The sequence below is a fragment of the Erpetoichthys calabaricus genome, chromosome 8 (genome assembly GCF_900747795.2).
Source record: "Erpetoichthys calabaricus chromosome 8, fErpCal1.3, whole genome shotgun sequence".
NCBI classification, from domain to species: Eukaryota; Metazoa; Chordata; class Cladistia; order Polypteriformes; family Polypteridae; genus Erpetoichthys; species Erpetoichthys calabaricus.
The window spans coordinates 23,158,217-23,177,997 of NC_041401.2; the positions used below are offsets into that span (position 1 = coordinate 23,158,217).

General features: G+C 39.0%; 1 protein-coding gene across 1 annotated transcript in view; it reads left to right on the plus strand.

Moving 5' to 3' along the window:
- The window catches only part of LOC114655399 (bile salt export pump-like), a 108,038-nt gene that overhangs the window by 39,816 nt on the left and 48,441 nt on the right, over positions 1-19,781 (plus strand). Inside the window, exons 12-16 of the mRNA XM_028806351.2 lie at positions 1,171-1,284; positions 1,719-1,829; positions 12,181-12,306; positions 18,872-19,075; positions 19,466-19,636. Of these exons, the coding sequence (XP_028662184.2) occupies positions 1,171-1,284; positions 1,719-1,829; positions 12,181-12,306; positions 18,872-19,075; positions 19,466-19,636 (726 nt within the window). The remainder of the gene's footprint in view (positions 1-1,170; positions 1,285-1,718; positions 1,830-12,180; positions 12,307-18,871; positions 19,076-19,465; positions 19,637-19,781) is intronic.

Here is a 19,781-nt window from a genome sequence, read left to right on the forward strand (position 1 = left end):
TTTTTGACAACAGTTTCCAGTGTGTCCAAGGTTAATCCAGTGATGACGCAGGCTTTCCTGATAAGTTCATTCAGGCTTTGTGCTTCTTTTCAGCTCAAGTTGCTTCCCCAGAAAACCACAGGCATAAAACACCACACTGGCCACTATGGACTGGTAGAACATTTCCAGCAGCTTGCTACACACATCAAAAGACCTGATTCTCCTTAGCAAGTCCAGTCTGCTCTGGTCCTTCTTGTACAACACCTCTGTGTGGTCAGACCAGTCCAGTTTGCTATTTATGTGAAGCCCCAGGTATTTGTAGCTCTGAATGGTGATTGGTCTCAGAAGCTCTTTGGCATACCGGAAGTCCACCATCAACTCTTTTGTATGGTTGATGTTGAGTTGCAGATGGAACTCACTGCACCACAAGATAAAGTCCTCTTCAAGCCTATTGTATTCCAAATTATCTCCATTATTAGTGCAACCTATGATAGAGGAGTCATCTGTGAATTGAATTGTGAATTTCCCTTTGGGATTAATATAGTATCTATCTATCTATCTATCTATCTATCTATCTATCTATCTATCTATCTATCTATCTATCTATCTATCTATCTATCTATCTATCTATCTATCTATCTATCTATCTATCTATCTATCTATCTATCTATCTATCTATCTATCTATCTATCTATCTATCTATCTATCTATCTATCTACAGTATCTAAGAATTTCTATAGATGGCAAGCGGTTGTATGGTGCTGGAAGTCTGCTGTGTAGAGGGTAAACAGTAAGGGAGATACGTCAGGAGAGATATAACCTGAAGAGCTCAAGTATTACACTATTTCTGACGCACAGTCCCTCAGCCTCATAAATCGCTGTCTGTTAGTCAGGTAGTTCATGATCCAGGAGATTTTGGGGCATCAAGATGCAGACCCTTAAGCTTTTTCCCCAGTCAAGGACTCAGAATGGTGTTAAAGGCACTGGAAAAATCAAAACACATTATCCTGACTATGGTGCCGCCTTTATCCCAGTGGGCGTAGGCTCTATTAAGTATGTTGATCAGGGCATCCTCCAACCTGTATGTGTCTGATAGGTAAACTGAAGAGGATCAAAATGTTTTCAGACCAGAGGTTGGAAATCTTTCAGGATCATCCTCTCAAAAGTCAATGTGAATCTTTTCTGTTTTAGGTCTTTCTAGGAGTGCTTGTTGGTGCTTTGAATCTTGGTCAAGCTTCACCATGCTTGGAAGCATTTGCTTCTGGCCGAGGAGCAGCAACATCTATTTATGAAACTATTGACAAAGTGAGTATTGCATAAACAAGAAGTGGCATTAGAAGAATGAAAAATATTACATTACAATGAATAAGCCACATGAAACAGATGATTTGTATTTTAATAACTTCTAGATTTAATTGCATCAGTTAGATTTTTGCTCTGCGGTGGGTTGGTACCCTGCCCAGGATTGTTTCCTGCCTTGTGCCCTGTGTTGGCTGGGATTGGCTCCAGCAGACCCCCGTGACCCTGTGTTCGGATTCAGCGGGTTGGAAAATGGATGGATGGATAGATTTTTGCTGGTTCTAGACACACATTTAAAGCTTTTATTTAAAATGAACTGATTTACTTTCTTCAAGGGGTATTGCACCAATTCATGTGGATCTGGATAGGAAACAAATTGAGTGGTAGGTCTTTGGAGGGGTTAGGCCGTTAACTAGCGTGTTTCCTACTCTCCATTTCAGGAACCAAATATTGATTGCTTGTCAGAGAGCGGATATAAACTGGATAAGGTGAAAGGAGATATTGAATTCCACAACGTGACTTTCCACTATCCTTCCAGACCAGATGTCAAGGTAATTGATTATAACTGCGAAACTGCTCTCTAGCAATTGACAGTCTTAATATACAGTAAGTTCAAGTAGACTTAAAGAAGACATTCACTCTCTTTGACACATGGGTTTGGTTAAAAGCTTTGTAGGACTTTTGTTAATACCCCTAATCATTTGTATAAATATGATATCATAGATTAATTAAAAGGTAGAACTTTATCTGTCCCAAAGGGAAATTTAGCTTCTACTGAACATTAGAATTTTAGAGCAATCCTAACAAGAGCACACCATTCAAACCTACAAAACTGGTCATTTCAATCAACTTAATTCTGTCTAAATAACATCAAGTCAAGTTTTGAAAGTCCCTCAAGTCCTACTGTCTGTCACACTACATGGTCTCTTATTCCAAGTGTCTGTGGTTCTCTGGGTAAAGAAAAACTTCCTGATGTTTGTGCGAAATTTACCCTTAACAAGTTTCCAGCTGTGCTCCTGTGTTCTTGATCAACTCATTTTAAAGTCACCGTCTTGATCCACTGGACTAATTCCCTTCATAATTTTAAACACTTCAGTCAGGTCTTCTCTTAATCTTCTTTTGTTTAAACTGTAAAGGCTCAGCTCTTTTCATCTTTCCTCATAACTCATCCCCTGTAGCCCTGAATCAGCCTAGTCGCTCTTCTCTGGACTTTTTCTAGTGCTGCTATGTCCTTTTTGTAGCCTGGAGACCAAAACTGCACACAGGACTCCAGATGAGGCCTCGCCAGTGTGTTATAAAGCTTGAGCAGAACCTCCTGTGACTTGTACTCCACACATCAAGGCGCTATATAACCTGACATTCTGTTAGCCTTCTTAATGGCTTCTGAACACTGTCTAGCAGTTGATAGCTTAGAGTCCACTATGACTCCTAAATCCTTCTCATAAGGTGTACTCTCGATTTTCAGACATCCCATTGTGTATTCAAAATTAACATTTTTACTTCATATGTCTAATACTTTACATTTGCTGACAATAAATTTCATCTGCCACAAATCTGCCCAAGCCTGTCTGCTATCCAAGTGCCTCTGTGATGACTCAATGGATTCCAGATTCTCTGACAATCCACCTATCTTGATATCATCTGCAAATGTAAAGAAGATCAAGAGATATTTAAATATTAGCTAAAGAACCTGCCCTTGCTTGGGTATAATGAATTTGTGAAAATGGGATTCTTAAGGTAAATAAGCATATATTTCTGTGTTTTTTAAATGGTGACCCTTCCATTATTGCTGGCTGTCCCATCTGTCATTTACAGTACACTACCTCTCTAATAATTTCTCTGCTGTCATGAATCTACAATTTCTTCTTTTCTTGGTATGACTGAATTCCATAACTGCTGTAACATCTTGGGTTAGAACCATGAATGCTAATTTTTTGTATTTCCTGGTTAATGTGGTTTCAATAACTGGTTTTACCCACCTTAATAAACTAGACTTGTTGAAAAATGAATCATTGATACGTCAAATATGCTGGTAAAAGTACAGGTTTTTGTGTCATCTCCCCCGTTAAACCCCCATCCATGAAGAAACTTTTGAAACTCCATCCATTCTGTATGTTAAGTAGTGATAACTGTAATATTTGCACGAACATCCGTTCAGCTGGTTTGGAGTAATGTGTGGTTTTTTGAGGTGTTGGCACTCCCATTATGACTCTGCAGTGAAATTCCTGAAAGTGCATGAAGCTGATATTTTAAATTGCATGAACAATAATGTAAATACTACATTTTGTGAGAGTCGACATAGCCAGTTTTCAGTGATGTCCAGTTTTTATGTCCCTTTCACTTCAACTGAATTACTGACGTGGAATGTGGTCATTACTGTAAATAGGGCCAAATCGGAATAATGTACCAAATTCATCACAATCAGTTGAACCTTATTACTGTAATAACATGGATTTGGTTTTGTGCCACCCCATCCCATTACAATCCCATTTCTTGATGAAGGCCTTAAAGCCTAGATATTAAGTTCTATCAATTGTAATATGCATGCATAATTTCATGAATTTTGACTTTGTCATTTTAGTGTGATTCATTTTTTTGCTTCTTCTAAAAAATACAATACACTGACATGTCTTTTGAGAAAGCTGATTTGTTTTGGCCATTTTTGAACCAGAACTGAACTGTAGGAATGCTAGGACCATGCAATCCAAGTGAAGAGAATAACAGGCTTCAGCGATGCCAATGCAGTAGCCATACCACATGCACTTCAGAAGAGGTCGTCCACCTGTAGCTAAGCATGTCTAGGATCAGCCAGTACTTGGATGGGAAACCAGCTAGGAAAAGCTTGGCTTGTTGCTGGAAGAGGTGTTGGTGAGGTCAGCAGGCGACGCTTACCCTGAGGTCTGAATGTGGGTCCCAGTTTCCAAGTGCAGTGACGGCGACACTGTGCTGTAAAAATGGTGACGTCCTTCAGATGAGATATAAAACTGAGGTCCTGACTCTCTTTGATCATAAAAGATCCCTGGGCATCCTTTGTAAAAAGTAGGGTGTATCCCAATGTCCAGGCTAAATTGCCCACCACAGCCTGGCCTCTGAATCATCCGCTGTCTCTCTGTCTCTCTCTCTCTCACCCCTTCATCAGCTAACAGTTAATGTGTGGTGAGTGTACTGGTGAAAAAAAATGGCTGCCGCCGCATCATCCAGGTGGGTGCTACACATTACTGGTGATTTGAAGTGGCTCCCCACTCACCATGAAAAGCTCTTTGAGTATTGAGAAAAGCTCCATATAAATGTAAACAATTATTATTGTTACTAGACATTAAGTCCGTTACAATAACGGGCGCTAGAACAGTAGTCCATAAACATTAGTAGGAACAGTCTATATTAAATGGCAAGGGACCTTTTACCTCATTAAATTTTTTCCGTAAAATGCCTGTAATTTTCTCTGACAGTAATACTGGCTTTGCTGTCCGTAATATGCGTTTAATTTTCTGTCACAACAGTGGGCAATCAGCTGATTCTCCCCAACAACTGATGTAATGTGCGCGAAAATAAATCTACTTTTGAAACTCATTGTATTGTGATATCATGAAAATTCGTATATTTAGGAAAACCCCTTCAACGACTGACACTTTACTCTTTACCGGGCCAAGCTTCTTAATCGCAAATCTGACATCCTCAGAGTGAACACTTGCACAACAATGGGGAAGCTGGTCTCCGCGTCTCAGTACCCGATTGGATTTTTCGTGTTTTATGTTTTAGGTCTTACCTTATTTCCCGAAATCTGATTGGATCGGCCGCACGATATTTTATAGGTCCCGCCCTCTCTGTCTTGTGTGACGCATCAGGCGGCCTTTGAAGCATCTGCTTTGAAGCATCGCACCGTGCCCCGTGCATGAGCACTTCACCAGAAGACACACACACACGGACACTGGACGCACACAGGGGTTTTATTAAAGAGGATTATTCCCTGTTGGGTTGGATAATGGATGGATGGATTATTATTATTATTATTATTATTATTGTTATTATTATTATTATTATTATTATTATTATTATTACTAGCAAAATACCCGCGCTTCGCAGCGGAGAAGTAGTGTGTTAAAGAGGTTATGTAAACATATATATACATAAACATATATACATATATATACATATCTACATATACACATATCTACATATACATATATATATACATATACACATCCAAATATATATACATATATCAACATATATATACACATACATATACACACATACATACATACACACATATATATAATATATATATATACACATATATATACACATATATATATATACACAACAGACACATATATATATACATATACATATTTACATATCTACATATATATATACACATATATACATATCTACATACATACACATATATCTATATACTATCTATCTATCTATCTATCTATCTATCTATCTATCTATCTATCTATCTATATATATATATATATATACATCTATCTATCTATCTATCTATCTATCTATCTATCTATCTATCTATAGCAAAATACCTGCGCTTCGCAGCGGAGAAGTAGTGTGTTAAAGAGGTTATGAAAAAAAAAAAAGGAAACATTTTAAAAATAACGTAACATGATTGTCAATGTAATTGTGTTGTCATTGTTATGAGTGTTGCTGTCTTTTATATATATAATATACACACACACACACAGATAAACATATATATACATATACATATATATATACATATCTACATATACACATATCTACATATACATACGTATATACACATATACACATCCACATAAACATATATATATACATATACAAATTTACATATCTACATATATATATATATATATATATATATATATATATATATATATATATATATATATATATATATATATATATATATATATATATATATATATATATATATATATATATATATATGTATATATATATATATATATATATATATATATATATATATATATATATATATATATATATATATATATACTGTATATATACATATCTACTTATTGGCTCCTGTATTTAGGATATAGCAGGTTGGATAATGGACGGATGGACATTTGTATGCATAGCCCCATTTGCCCGTTTTCGTTTTTTTTTCTTTCTTCAGTAATATTTCAGTAAACCCGGAGCTTGTCAGTTCAAATCCTGGTACTGACACCACTGTGTGACCCTGAGGAAGTCACTTCACCTGCCTGTGCTGCAAAAAACAAAAGTAATGTAACAAATTGTACCTCAGATGTTGTAAGTTGGTGGAATAAAGGCATAAGTAAAATAGATAAATATGTATTATACACATAGGAACTATTCATTTATTTACAGTTAAGTCATCTGCAGCAAACTTTTATAAATGAGGTTTTCTGATTTTTAGATAGTGCAAACTGTTTCTTCTTCATTGACGTTTTCTCTTGGAGAGCTTTTTTCATTTCATTGAAAATGAAAGCAGCAGCTGCCAAAATATGTAGCTTTCTTATTAATTTTTCAACATTGTGTAAAATAAATGTATAAAGTAACATAAAAGGTTTAAATACTGGTTATCTTTTACACTAAAATATTACTAAAGAGATACAAAAAAAGTAAAATGGATATGTTCTTTTTCTTTAAGGAGATTAAATATTACTGAAGAAAGAAAAAAAAAATTGAACAGCCAAATGGGGCTATGCATACGAACTTAAAAGGTTTAAATAAAACAGAAATATATATTTTATTTTTACTTGCTTAACTTGTGGAGGGTGTATCCTGTAGCAAAGCCCTAACTTTTTTCGTGAAAGCCCGTTTCAGTAAATACAGTAAGTGTTAAAAACAGGTGTAAAGATATTGACAATAAGCTACGCAAACCCAGGAAGACATGGAATCGTTTAAATCAAGTATCATTACATCTTCCTTTCTTAAAGAGAAGTAAGGCAGTACTTATAAGCTTACATATTTATATATAGACATACACATATATATATAGGCGGAGTGGTGGCTCTGAGGCTAGGGATCTGCACTGACAATCGGAAGGTTGCCGGTTCGAATCCCGTAAATGCCAAAGGAGACTCTGCTCTGTTGGGCCCTTCAGCAAGGCCCTTAACCTGCAATTGCTGAGCGCTTTGAGTAGTGAGAAAAGCGCTATATAAATGCAAAGAATTATTATTATTATTATTATATATATATATATATATATATATATATATATATATATATATATATATATATATATATATCTGAAGCCGTGCAAGCACACTCTTGAGAATGCAACGTATAGTTGTACAGAAGAAAAGCAATCTTGCCTCAAATGAATGGCAACCTTTTGTAGGTCTATGAACTTAATTTAAACTTTAGGTTTACACGGTGCTTTCTTTCTGAAGTACCTGCACTCATGAATATGTCTGTATGTGTCAGTCGGTCAAATCCACGCGCTTCGCACCGGCAAAGTACCGCTTTTAAATTTTTATTAAGAAGAAAATAAAACATTTTTAAATTGAGGGAAAATATACTAATAACAGTTTGTTAAGGATCAGTTTTTTTGTGAAGCTGCCTTTACTCGAGTGATCACTTCGACCTGACTTGGTGGCCAAGTATAAGCGTTACCTGGTAGCTAACCACCCATACAATCAGATTGTGAATCAGACTACGAATGCCGTGAATGTAATTACACACTCACTGCACTTGCTTACGGTAATCGAACCTCGAACGTCAGCGCTAGAGGGGCTTAGCAGCGGTGAAGTATTGCTTTTAAATTTTAATTAAGAACAAAAGAAAACCTCAGAGGTTCGATTCCCGAAAGGGAGTGAAGTGAGTGTCCGGTTACCTACCAGGTAACGCTTATGGTTGGACAGCAAGTGACGTAACATCAGCCACGGTGCCTTAAGTTGTGAGAAGCAGATCATAGAATGATTGAAAATAGTTTTGCAGTTACCTTTTTAGTAAAAGGCGAGCTTTTAAGCCTGAGAAATCACCCCGTAAATGCACACGTTTAATTGCACATGTGTTAATATGTATGGTTACACAGTATTAAAAGACAGTGAACAACGTCAGTTACCTTTGTTCCCGCGTTTGATAAAAGGCAAGCTTTTAAGCCTGAGAAATCACCCGTAAATGCACACGTTTAATTGCACATGTGTTAATATGTATGCTTACACAGTATTAAAAGACACTCAAAAATTAACGTCATTTACCTTAGTTCCCGCGTTTGACTCGTGCTGTAAATCTCTTCCTTGTTTTTAGTTCACGTGATTACGTAGGAGGCGTGATGACGCGATACGTGACTCCGCCTCCTCCATTACAGTATATGGACAAAAAATATGTTCCAGTTATGACCATTATGCATAGAATTTCGAAATGAAACCTGCCTAACTTTTGTAAGTAAGCTGTAAGGAATGAGCCTGCCAAATTTCAGCCTTCCACCTACACGGGAAGTTCGAGAATTAGTGATGAGTGAGTCAGTCAGTCAGTCAGTCAGTCAGTCAGTCAGTCAGTCAGTGAGTCAGTGAGGGCTTTGCCTTTTATTAATATGTATAGATTATTATTAATTCAATTACAAAAATTTCACTAATAACCAATTAGCATGTAACCATGACTAATGAAAGATAAGCTAAGGGAACTGACCATTAGAACAACGAAGTAATGGCTGCTGAAAATGAGGCTTTTTTTTTTGTTCTTTATTTCTTTATTTTGCCTTATACAATTTCTTGTATTAGGAATTTGTTAGTTTTCGCATACCCCTTGGGGTCACCCATATGTGATTAATAAATTGAAAATCAGTCATTTCAAGCGGGGACAGCCATTATTCACACTCGTAATACCTTGGCTATATCTTTATAATCAATTTAATGGTATCTTAATAATAAAAGGTATTCAATTTTATCAAAAACAGGAACATTTCTAGGTGACCCCAAACTTTTCAATGGTAGTGTACCCTTAAGTATATTTTAGTTTAAATTATGTATTGTGATCCAAAAGTGTTCAACAGCTTAGATCATTTTAATAGATTTACCCTGAGTTTGTGTGCATGAGAGTGAGTGAGTGAGTGAGTGAGTGAGTGAGTGAGTGAGTGAGTGAGTGAGTGAGTGAGTGAGTGAGTGAGTGAGTGAGTGAGTGAGTGCGTGAGTGAGTGAGTGAGTGAGTGAGTGAGCGAGTGAGCGAGTGAGCGAGTGAGTGAGTGAGTGAGTGAGTGAGTGAGTGAGTGAGTGAGTGAGTGAGTGAGTGAGTGAGTGAGTGAGTGAGTGAGTGAGTGAGTGAGTGAGTGAGAAGCAGACCCAATGTAATGGAGCCGAGTTTCAGCATGGTGTTGATGGGAGCCTGTTACTTAAAAACTTTACTTTGTTTAAAATAGTAAAACAGGAATATCCTGTAGCTAGTAATGAGCAAAACATCGGAGTTTCATTTCATGTACGGTTTCACAAAACTACCCTAAAATGCATATTTGGAGTGAATTTTGCAATTGCAAAACAGGAAACTCATTAAAATGAGAAAAACAAGACATTTTGCTCCCCAAGAGTAATTAATTTTGTGATTGATTACTTACCTTGTTTAACAAAGTTGAAAATAAGTCAATATTTCAAAAGGTAAAACAATCAACATGTAAAATAAACCCACATGGTGTCCCTCACCCATCCCTGTCCCAAATCCCATGCCGTACCTGCAGGAAGTGCTTGTATCACGACTCTTAGCCTATAAAAGATTTAATCGTAGAGTCAGTCGATTCCCAAATGCTCCATTAATCTGTGATGCAGACAACTAAAGAAGGATCAGGTTGTAAAAGGAAGACGGAGGGTTTTTCATTGAGATTACATCAGGGGACTCCCACCTAGAGGCAAGAAGAACTTTATAACTGGTTATTGCCTATTGCTGCACACAGAAGAGCCTTTATGCCCAGTCACAATGGAGGTAATACAGAGGTGGTGCAGTCCTTCAAGTAATTAGGGGTTCACATCAGTAGCAGGTTGGATTGGCCTCAGAACACTGAGAAACAATAGAAGAACAGCCAGAGCTGTTTAATGTGGGAAGTGACATCTTTCATCTACAACTCCGTGATGGCCAGTGCGATTTTCTAAGATTTCTGGTTTTCTGGGCTGGTAACATCATTTCCAAAAGTGCCCACTTATTCAGCAAGCTAGATTAAATGACGAGCTCAGTTATGGTACACAATGTGGACCCCCATAGGTACTAGAGAAGGAGAGAATTAAAACTAAACTGAGCACCATTATGAACAATGCTGCACATCCTCTCTCTGACACAGCAACATAGAGGAGATTCAGATAACGAATCATTTAGCAGAAATGTGTCAAGAAAACCTACAGGGGCTTCATTATGTGACCATCAATATGTCTTGTGGGCAGACGGCCAGGATGCCCCTTTCATACTGGGACCAGGGGAGCAGCCATGGGATGCACACTATGTTCCCCAGAATGCGTGGTGGCAGTCCTCCTGGGTTACATCAGGGCCATAGGTGTGGGATTTCAGGGCTCAGACCTATTGGGCTCCATGGCCACCACCGGGAGGTTCTGCATGGCTTAACTGGCTGGCTGGAATGCAGCCACACCCAGACGTGCAGCCTGAATTAGGTTAATTATCACCTCAAGCACTTCCGGGTAGGCTATAAGAAGAGCCTGCAGCCACTACTCGAGACGCCAGAGTCGGGAGGAGGAGGACAAAGCTGCCTGGGACAAGTGGAGGAAGAAGAGTGTGTGTTGGTGTTTTTCTTTTGTGTAAGTTTTGGGCACTGCTGAGGGCCTGTGGGACACGGGGAAGACGTTCCCCACGGCAGAAGAAAAATAAATCTTTTGTTTCATTTTTATGTGCCTCCGATGTCAGTCTGTGTCGGGTCGACGCCAATCAAGCGCTTCTGCCACAGTCTGTATGTAGACTCACTCGGACTGTGATAAGCAAGTCTGAAGTTTTTCTCTCTTTTCAATTTTCTTCCTTTTTAGTTATTCTGTTGCGTGTCCAGACCCATAATTTGTCTATCTATCTATCTATCTATCTATCTATCTATCTATCTATCTATCTATCTATCTATCTATCTATCTATCTATCTATCTATCTATCTATCTATCTATCTATCTATCTATCTATCTATCTATCTATCTATCTATCTATCTATCTATCTATCTATCAGCATGATCAAAAAAGCAGTCTATGATGATCATATCATCCTCCATAACCAATATGCCGATATCCCATACCCAAGTGGTTAAAATCCCCCCAAGCCCATAAACCTTCCCATTGGAAGAAATGTAAAGTTTTACATGAGGACTTGACTGTAAATAGATGGCCAGTGCCCACAGTATCTGTAGGACAGTCATTTAGAAACAGAGCCATCCAATTTTGCAGAGATCTAAAAGACAACCTCTCACTTTGCCCCTGTACATGCTGGATATATTTATTTAACTTCAGAATGGCTGCTTTTTGTCTCAGAATATTGAATCTAAAGGCAAGAAGACAGTTGGGGCAAAGAATCACTGAAGGGGGATTTTGAGGAGTGAGAGTGCTCCAGTGTGTTTTTGGACCCTTGCAACATAGCTTAGTGGAGTAAAGCCACTGACTGGACTTTACTTGACTTGAGAAGCCATCACAAAGGTCAGTTTAATGACCTCTTAGCCGGGGAGGATTTATTCGATTTGTGTTGTTTTTAGAATTGTGGTTGTATGCTTCTATTATTTATCCTACTGTTGTATTTTGGCAACAAAATATGTAATTTTGTTTTGGTTCTCTCTGTCTTTCTTTTAGTGTGAGACATGGTTCTGTTAGGTGCCCTGTCTCACTGTTATGTTAAATATTGTTCATCCAGGTAATGGCACCATGCATGAAGTATCAGTTGTATACAGTTAGTAATATTTACAATGTCCTTTTTACTGGGTAATAGGAGGTAACCTTCTCTTTTCTAAGATTTTAGATCAGCTGAATATGGTCATCCAAGCAGGAGAGACAACTGCCTTTGTTGGTCCAAGTGGATCTGGAAAAAGCACGGCGATACAACTCTTCCAGAGATTCTACGACCCCAAAGAGGGCATGGTAGGACTCCCTCACTTTATTTTCCCAATCCTTGACCTATGTAGGCCATTGTAGAGCTAAGTCTCTTGTCCCTCGTCTAAGTGAAGGTTCACTGAACACTGAGAAGTTCATCCATTTCTCTGCCACCTTTGGACCACTGCCCCATGTGTGTCTGTCAAATTCTTTGCATCCTGGCATTCAGGTCCAGCCCAGGAGACAGTCTTTGCTTCATTTTCACACTTTATGTTTATTTTGTTCTCCATTTTTTGTTGGCCTGATGATTTTTCTGTACTCTTTATATTTGTTATAAGGCGCCCATCATTTCTTTAGTTATTTGTAATGTTAATTTAATAGACAAAGCCCTCACTATGAAGACACTATATAAAAAAAAAGATTGACTAACTTGCAGAATAAGGAAATACCCTGTATTTTGAATAGAACCTTCGATAATAACTCTCGACTCTGTGAAGTGCCTTGAGCATGAGAAAGGTGCTATATAAATAAAATGTATTATTATTATTATTATCTATATATATAATTCACTAAGCCACCCATGGAAAGCACGCCAGAAGGGGCATGGATTCACTAAATCGCCGACAAGTAAGATGCCAATGGCGCATGCAGGAAGAAGCCACGCCCACCAACTCTTAGACCACTGGATACGACGACAACTCGCAGAGCCATGCACACCAACTCGGACGCGACGCCTCGAAAAACATGCCGTCATTTCTGTTTGTCTGTGCCACAGTCCACATGCAGCTCTGAGCCACGTTGACTTTTCATTAGTTAACCTCAGTGGAACCTTAGTTCACACAGAGGCAGCGCCAGAGAGAGAGAGACAGAGGCACACACACAGGCAGCATGAGAGAGAGAGCCGCGCACGCAGACAACCATGGGATACGCAGAAATTAGCCATGTCAGTCAATGCAGATCAGACACCCAGGCAAACAACACTGAATAATCAATAGCTGCAACTACTTTGCCCGCCCCCACTCCTCACCTGAGTCGGTTTTGTCTGTGTTCAGCACTGTTTCCCAAACTCAGCCCTGGTGAACCCCTGTGGATGCAGGGTTTTGTTCCAACCAGATTCCTAAATATTAATGCCGGTGAAACTCATCCGGGATAAGTTGGTTTTTCAAACCCAGCTGTGTAGCAGATTAGTCTAGCAGACTAGCTGGATGTAATAATCCGAGATGAATGCGCGCCCTCGCGCTGCGTGAAAAGCCACTGTATATTTACTCTAGAAAGCTACTCAGCAGGTCTTTGATAGGCTGCAACAAAATGATGAAAGAACGGGCGCATTTTTTTCACACGAGCTGGGTGGGTGGGTGTTAGTTAGTTAATTAGTTACTTGAAGGATTTCAAGATTTAATATATGCACAAGCGGTAACACTGCAAAAGCAGCCCAAACCAGAAAAGATGGCTAGCAAAAAGTGGCCAACAAATTAAACGCGTGTGCATTGTACTTACTGAAAGCAGCGTTACGGATTTTGCAAATGTTCATTTTTTTCCCTCTGCTTAAAAAACATCAAAAAAGCGTCGTGATTATGTGGCGTAGTAGCCGCGTTTGGTATGCAGCGTGTAAAACAGTTTGTTTGTTGCGGATAATTTGCCTTTTATTTTAACACGAAGACAATTTCCTGTTAGATTTGCTTCTGCCATGACAATTAACAAGGCAAAGGCCCAAACTTTCAAAAACATGGCTAGCGGGTCATACGCTCGTACTGATTACGTCCCTGCCCTTTGTTCACACCCCCTCCACCCCCAAAATCGGTAATACCATGGTCGGGTGACTTGGTGGATTATATATAGAAAAGCAGCCAAAACCGCAGACAACAATGAAACGTCTACGTGACTCACAAGTGCATGTGGACTGTGCAAAGAGGAAAACGACTCAGGTGACGAGTTGGGGGTGGGCACATGAAATGTTACTTTTCTTGGTGATTTATTACATTTCCGATTTTTCAAATGTTAATTTTCTCCCTGTGCTTAAAAATCATTAAAAAAGCAGCCTGATTATGCGGCGTATGGTACGCCGCGGGTTGGCTAGTTATAAATAAAAGGGTTTCACAAACAGCATTAATTAAAAAAATGTAAAAAAATTTTAAAAATGGGCCTGTTAGTATACTAAAGGAGAAAGATAAGATATTTGTGATGGAAGACAAGAACCACCACTTGTGAATTCTAAAGGTATTTTCACGCCCAGTTCATTTGGACCAGCGTTTTCAAGCTCTGGTGCAATTTCCCTAAAAGTCTGGTTCATTTAGGTAGACATGAACACACAAAATGCACTCTGATATGGACCAAAACAACCGTACCAAGACCCTTTGAAAATGATGGTTTCAGGGCGGTACCAAAGAAACCCTGGGGTGGTTTGCATGAGGTCTGAACGTAATCCAGCACCGGACTGATTTAAGTATACACTCTTAAAATGAAAGGTATCAGGGTGGTTCTTAAGAGTGATGCCATAGGGGAACCATTTTTGGTTCCCAAAAGACCCATCCACATGTAGGTTCCAGAAAGAACCTTTACTATGTTGAGATCCATAACAGCCTCCATACAGTAAATAACCATGAAGAGATAGTAACAGATTTTTGAAGGACCAACGCATCGTGCTTTTCAAAGGACTCTTCATGCATACAATAGCACTATAACATTAAATCCAGGTTTTCTTTATCTGTTTGTGTCCTACTAGGTAGCCCACCATAAATTAAAGGTTTTTTAATACATATTAGGAATTTTTCCAAAACATAAAGAATCAACTTCATATGCAAAGAACCATTCCAGAATGAAATGGTGCTTTGTGAAGCAATGGGTCTATGAAGAACCATACAACCCAGTAAAGAGTAATAAAGTGCCATTAAAGAACCAGGATTTTTAAGAGTGTACATGAAATACTGGTCATTATTTGTGACATTTTGCGTGCTGAAGTAGTCACTCTGAATGTCTGCTATTGATATTCGGGGAATCTCATTCTATGCATTGTGAGTCGAGGATTAACATGGAGCATTAAAAACAATAGAAGGGGAAATAATGTGCACACAGGTACAAATATAACCCAATTCACATAAAACGACTCGCTCAATCAGAGCAACATCTGATTCAGTCTCTGAGCCTCGCGCAATGGGACAGCCTCAAAGGAAGAGTATTAGGGTCACAGAGAAGAAGAAAAGGTATCTTCCATAGACAGCAGTTGACTATTTAAAAAAGAAAAAGAGATTAGTGAAAATTTACTTGTGATCGGATCGATCAGAACACATATAGAGAGAAGTGGCAAGAATTGAACAGCAGTGCCCTGTGAGATCACCGATCAAACATCCTAATCATACACCAGGAATACATCATGTGCACCGGTGGGGCGTCCTGTCAATGTGAACACAAACATTGACATGGCAGTCAATTCTAATCAAGTGTTCCAAAATACAGTGCATCCAGAAAGTATTCACAGTGCATCACTTTTTCCACCTTTTGTTATGTTCAGCCTTATTCCAAAATGGATTAAATTCATTTTTTTCCTCAGAATTCTGCACACAACATCCCATAACGACAACATGAAAAAAGTTTATTTGAGGTTTTTGCAAATTTATTAAAAATAAAAAACCTGAGAAATCCCATGTACATAAGTATTCACAGCCTTTGCTCAATACTTTGTCGATGCACCTTTGGCAGCAATTACAGCCTCAAGTCTTGTTGAATATGATGCCACAAGGTTGGCACACCTATCCTTGGCCAGTTTCGCCCATTCCTCTTTGCAGCACCTCTCAAGCTCCATCAGGTTGGATGGGAAGCGTCGGTGCACAGCCATTTTAAGATCTCTCCAGAGATGTTCAATCGGATTCAAGTCTGGGTTCTGGCTGGGCCACTCAAGGACATTCACAGAGTTGTCCTGAAGCCACTCCTTTGATATCTTGTCTGTGTGCTTAGGGTCGTTGTCCTGCTGAAAGATGAACCGTCGCCCCAGTCTGAGGTCAAGAGCGCTCTGGAGCAGGAATTCATTCAGGATGTCTCTGTACATTGTTGCAGTCATCTTTCCCTTTATCCTGACTAGTCTGCCAGTTCCTGCCGCTGAAAAACATCCCCACAGCATGATGCTGCCACCACCATGCTTCACTGTAGGGATGGTGCCAGGTTTCCTCCAAACATGACGCCTGGCATTCACACCAAAGAGTTCAATCTTTGTCTCATCAGACCAGAGAATTTTCTTTCTCACGGTCAGAGAGTCCTTCAGGTGCCTTTTGGCAAACTCCAGGCGGGCTGCCATGTGCCTTTTACTAAGGAGTGGCTTCCGTCTGGCCACTCTACCATACAGGCCTGATTGGTGGATTGCTGCAGAGATGGTTGTCCTTCTGGAAGGCTCTCCTCTCTCCACAGAGGACCTCTGGAGCTCTGACAGAGTGATCATTGGGTTCTTGGTCACCTCCCTGACTAAGGCCCTTCTTCCCCGATCGCTCAGTTTAGATGGCCGGCCAGCTCTAGGAAGAGTCCTGGTGGTTTCAAACTTCTTCCACTTATGGATGATGGAGGCCACTGTGCTCATTGGGACCTTCAAAGCAGCAGAAATTTTTCTGTAACCTTCCCCAGATTTGTGCCTCGAGACAATCCTGTCTCGGAGGTCTACAGACAATTCCTTTGACTTCATGCTTGGTTTGTGCTCTGACATGAACTGTCAACTGTGGGACCTTATATAGACAGGTGTATGCCTTTCCAAATCATGTCCAGTCAACTGAATTTACCACAGGTGGACTCCAATTAAGGTGCAGAAACATCTCAAGGATGATCAGGGGAAACAGGATGCACCTGAGCTCAATTTGGAGCTTCATGGTAAAGACTGTGAATACTTATGTACATGTGCTTTCTCAGTTTTTTTATTTTTAATAAATTTGCAAAAACCTCAAGTAAACTTTTTTCACGTTGTCATTATGGGGTGTTGTGTGTAGAATTCTGAGGCAAAAAATGAATTTAATCCATTTTGGAATAAGGCTGTAACATAACAAAATGTAGAAAAAGTGATGCGCTGTGAATACTTTCCAGATGCACTGTAAATAGTTAAGACAGTTGAAATACAGTAAATTGAGGTGACATTCATATTGTGACTACTGAACAGTAAATATGCAACATTATACAGTTAAATGAAAATTACGTGATAAGTCTACAGTCATAAAACTGAAGCAGATCAGTGTACGTCGTCAGCAGAGCTTGTCTTCTGTTGTACACAGTGTCACACACGTGCGTATAGGAGGCAGTCAAAGTGCTTAACTGAGGGTAAGACGCCGAGTCGGGGTTTGATGAAGTGCATCCTCTTCTACAGATCATCAAAAGGGAAACCCACCTCAATCAACTTCCGCATCCCCTTCTAGACCACGCCCTCCTACTGACCTCACTTCCACCACTTCCCTCACAGACCCGCCTCTTCCTGCCTACCACCTATAAAAGTCCAGCCTCTTCACCTTTCCTTTAGTCCCCGTTTTGGACTCAGTGTTTTGAGACTACTTTGCTGACAATTGCTGTGGTGATAAATTGCTGTTATAATATATGAGGTGGATCCCCAAATCTTTCTCTGTTTAGTCTCCATTGATTACAACATGGCTATTTGAAACATATCCTTTAGCGCATTACCTACTAGTGCATAACTTTCAAGTAGATAATAATTTTGAAAAATGTAGTGGTGACATTCATATATCTATCCATCATCTATCGGTTATTACATTTCAAGACTATCTATCTATCTATCTATCTATCTATCTATCTATCTATCTATCTATCTATCTATCTATCTATCTATCTATCTATCTATCTATCTATCTATCTATCTATCTATCTATCTATCTATCTATCTATCTATCTCTTATGATGCAAGGCTCACTGGGAATGGAAAATGACACCATTTGATGTAATTCAATTTTAAATTAATTTGTCTGGATATGAGGATAAACACGTCATGCCTACACAGATTAACAAATAAAGAACAGAAACAGAAATGTCTCTACCCATATGCCACTGACACAGTGTCCATAAGAACACCCATCTAGGTCCACGAAGAGTAATGCAGAAATCTATAAACTTTAAATGTGAAAGTCAGAGGTTACAGTCAACAGACTCTCTGTCCACTATGCTGAACCAGTTATGAGATCATAGAGCACCTTATGCAGTGGTGTGCAATTACCCACCTTGGTATTTTTTTCCCAGAGAAAAAATGTTTCTGTCCTATGAAAAAAATCCATGACATGCCCACTGGATTTTTATTGATATGTTTAGTTCACTTTAAAGTGAAATGCAACTGGATATTAAAATAAAGGAACAAAACTTCTCTTGACTCTGGACTATGAGTGTGAAAACGCCTTAAAAGAAGTGACACTGAGCCAGTGCCACTAGTAGGGTATATCACATGTTCACATAAAATTTGCCCTAGAAGTCCATTCACCATGACACAATATGAAGAAAGCTGAGGAGAACACGTGCCACACTACACAGGTTTCCACTGAGTTCGGTCCCAGCCTTTTGTTGACATAATCTTTCGAAAACCTCAATGAGCTGTAGACAGAGCAGGAATTGCTTTGTGAAGTTTCAAGCTCTTGTTCATCCACAGGTGACTCTTGATGGTCACGATATCCGAGGGCTGAACATTCAGTGGCTTCGATCGCTGATTGGCATTGTGGAGCAGGAGCCCGTTTTGTTTGCAACAACAATTGCAGAAAATATCCGATATGGCAGAGAAGACGCAACCATGGAAGATATCATGCAAGCATCCAAGGAGGCCAACGCGTACAACTTTATCATGGACTTACCCCAGGTAGGAAGTCTTCCTTCTCATAATTTACTGATAAAGTTTAACTGTATTTAATAGAAACATTACCACCCCTCCAAAACATGGATGATTCTCATTTAAATACCAGAAATTGACATGGTCTAACCCTGTTACTGTATAAAAAGAAGAAAGTCCACTTTCAATTAGCTTCTCAGCATCTAAAAAAGTGTTTTCTTTTAGATAGATAGATAGATAGATAGATAGATAGATAGATAGATAGATAGATAGATAGATAGATAGATAGATAGATAGATAGATAGATAGATACTTTATTAATCCCAAGGGGATTCATTCTATTTTATTTTATTTTTAAATTTTATTTAATTTTTTTATTTTTTATTATATTTTATTTTCTATTCTATTTTATCTCACCAGAAGTTTGACACAATGGTTGGTAAAGGTGGAGGTCAAATGAGTGGTGGGCAGAAACAGAGAATAGCCATCGCTCGAGCTCTCGTCAGGAATCCCAGGATCTTGCTGCTTGACATGGCCACTTCGGCCCTAGACAATGAGAGTGAAGCTATCGTTCAGGAAGCCCTTGATAAGGTTTGTACAGAGGACCAAGAAAGGCACCTACTGTTTGTGTTCAGTTTGTGCACTTGGAGGACATCAATGGTGTTATTTTGGAGCTGGTGAGCGGGCATACTGGTTTGGTCTCATAACATAGGGAAACTATATAAGAAAGTATAAA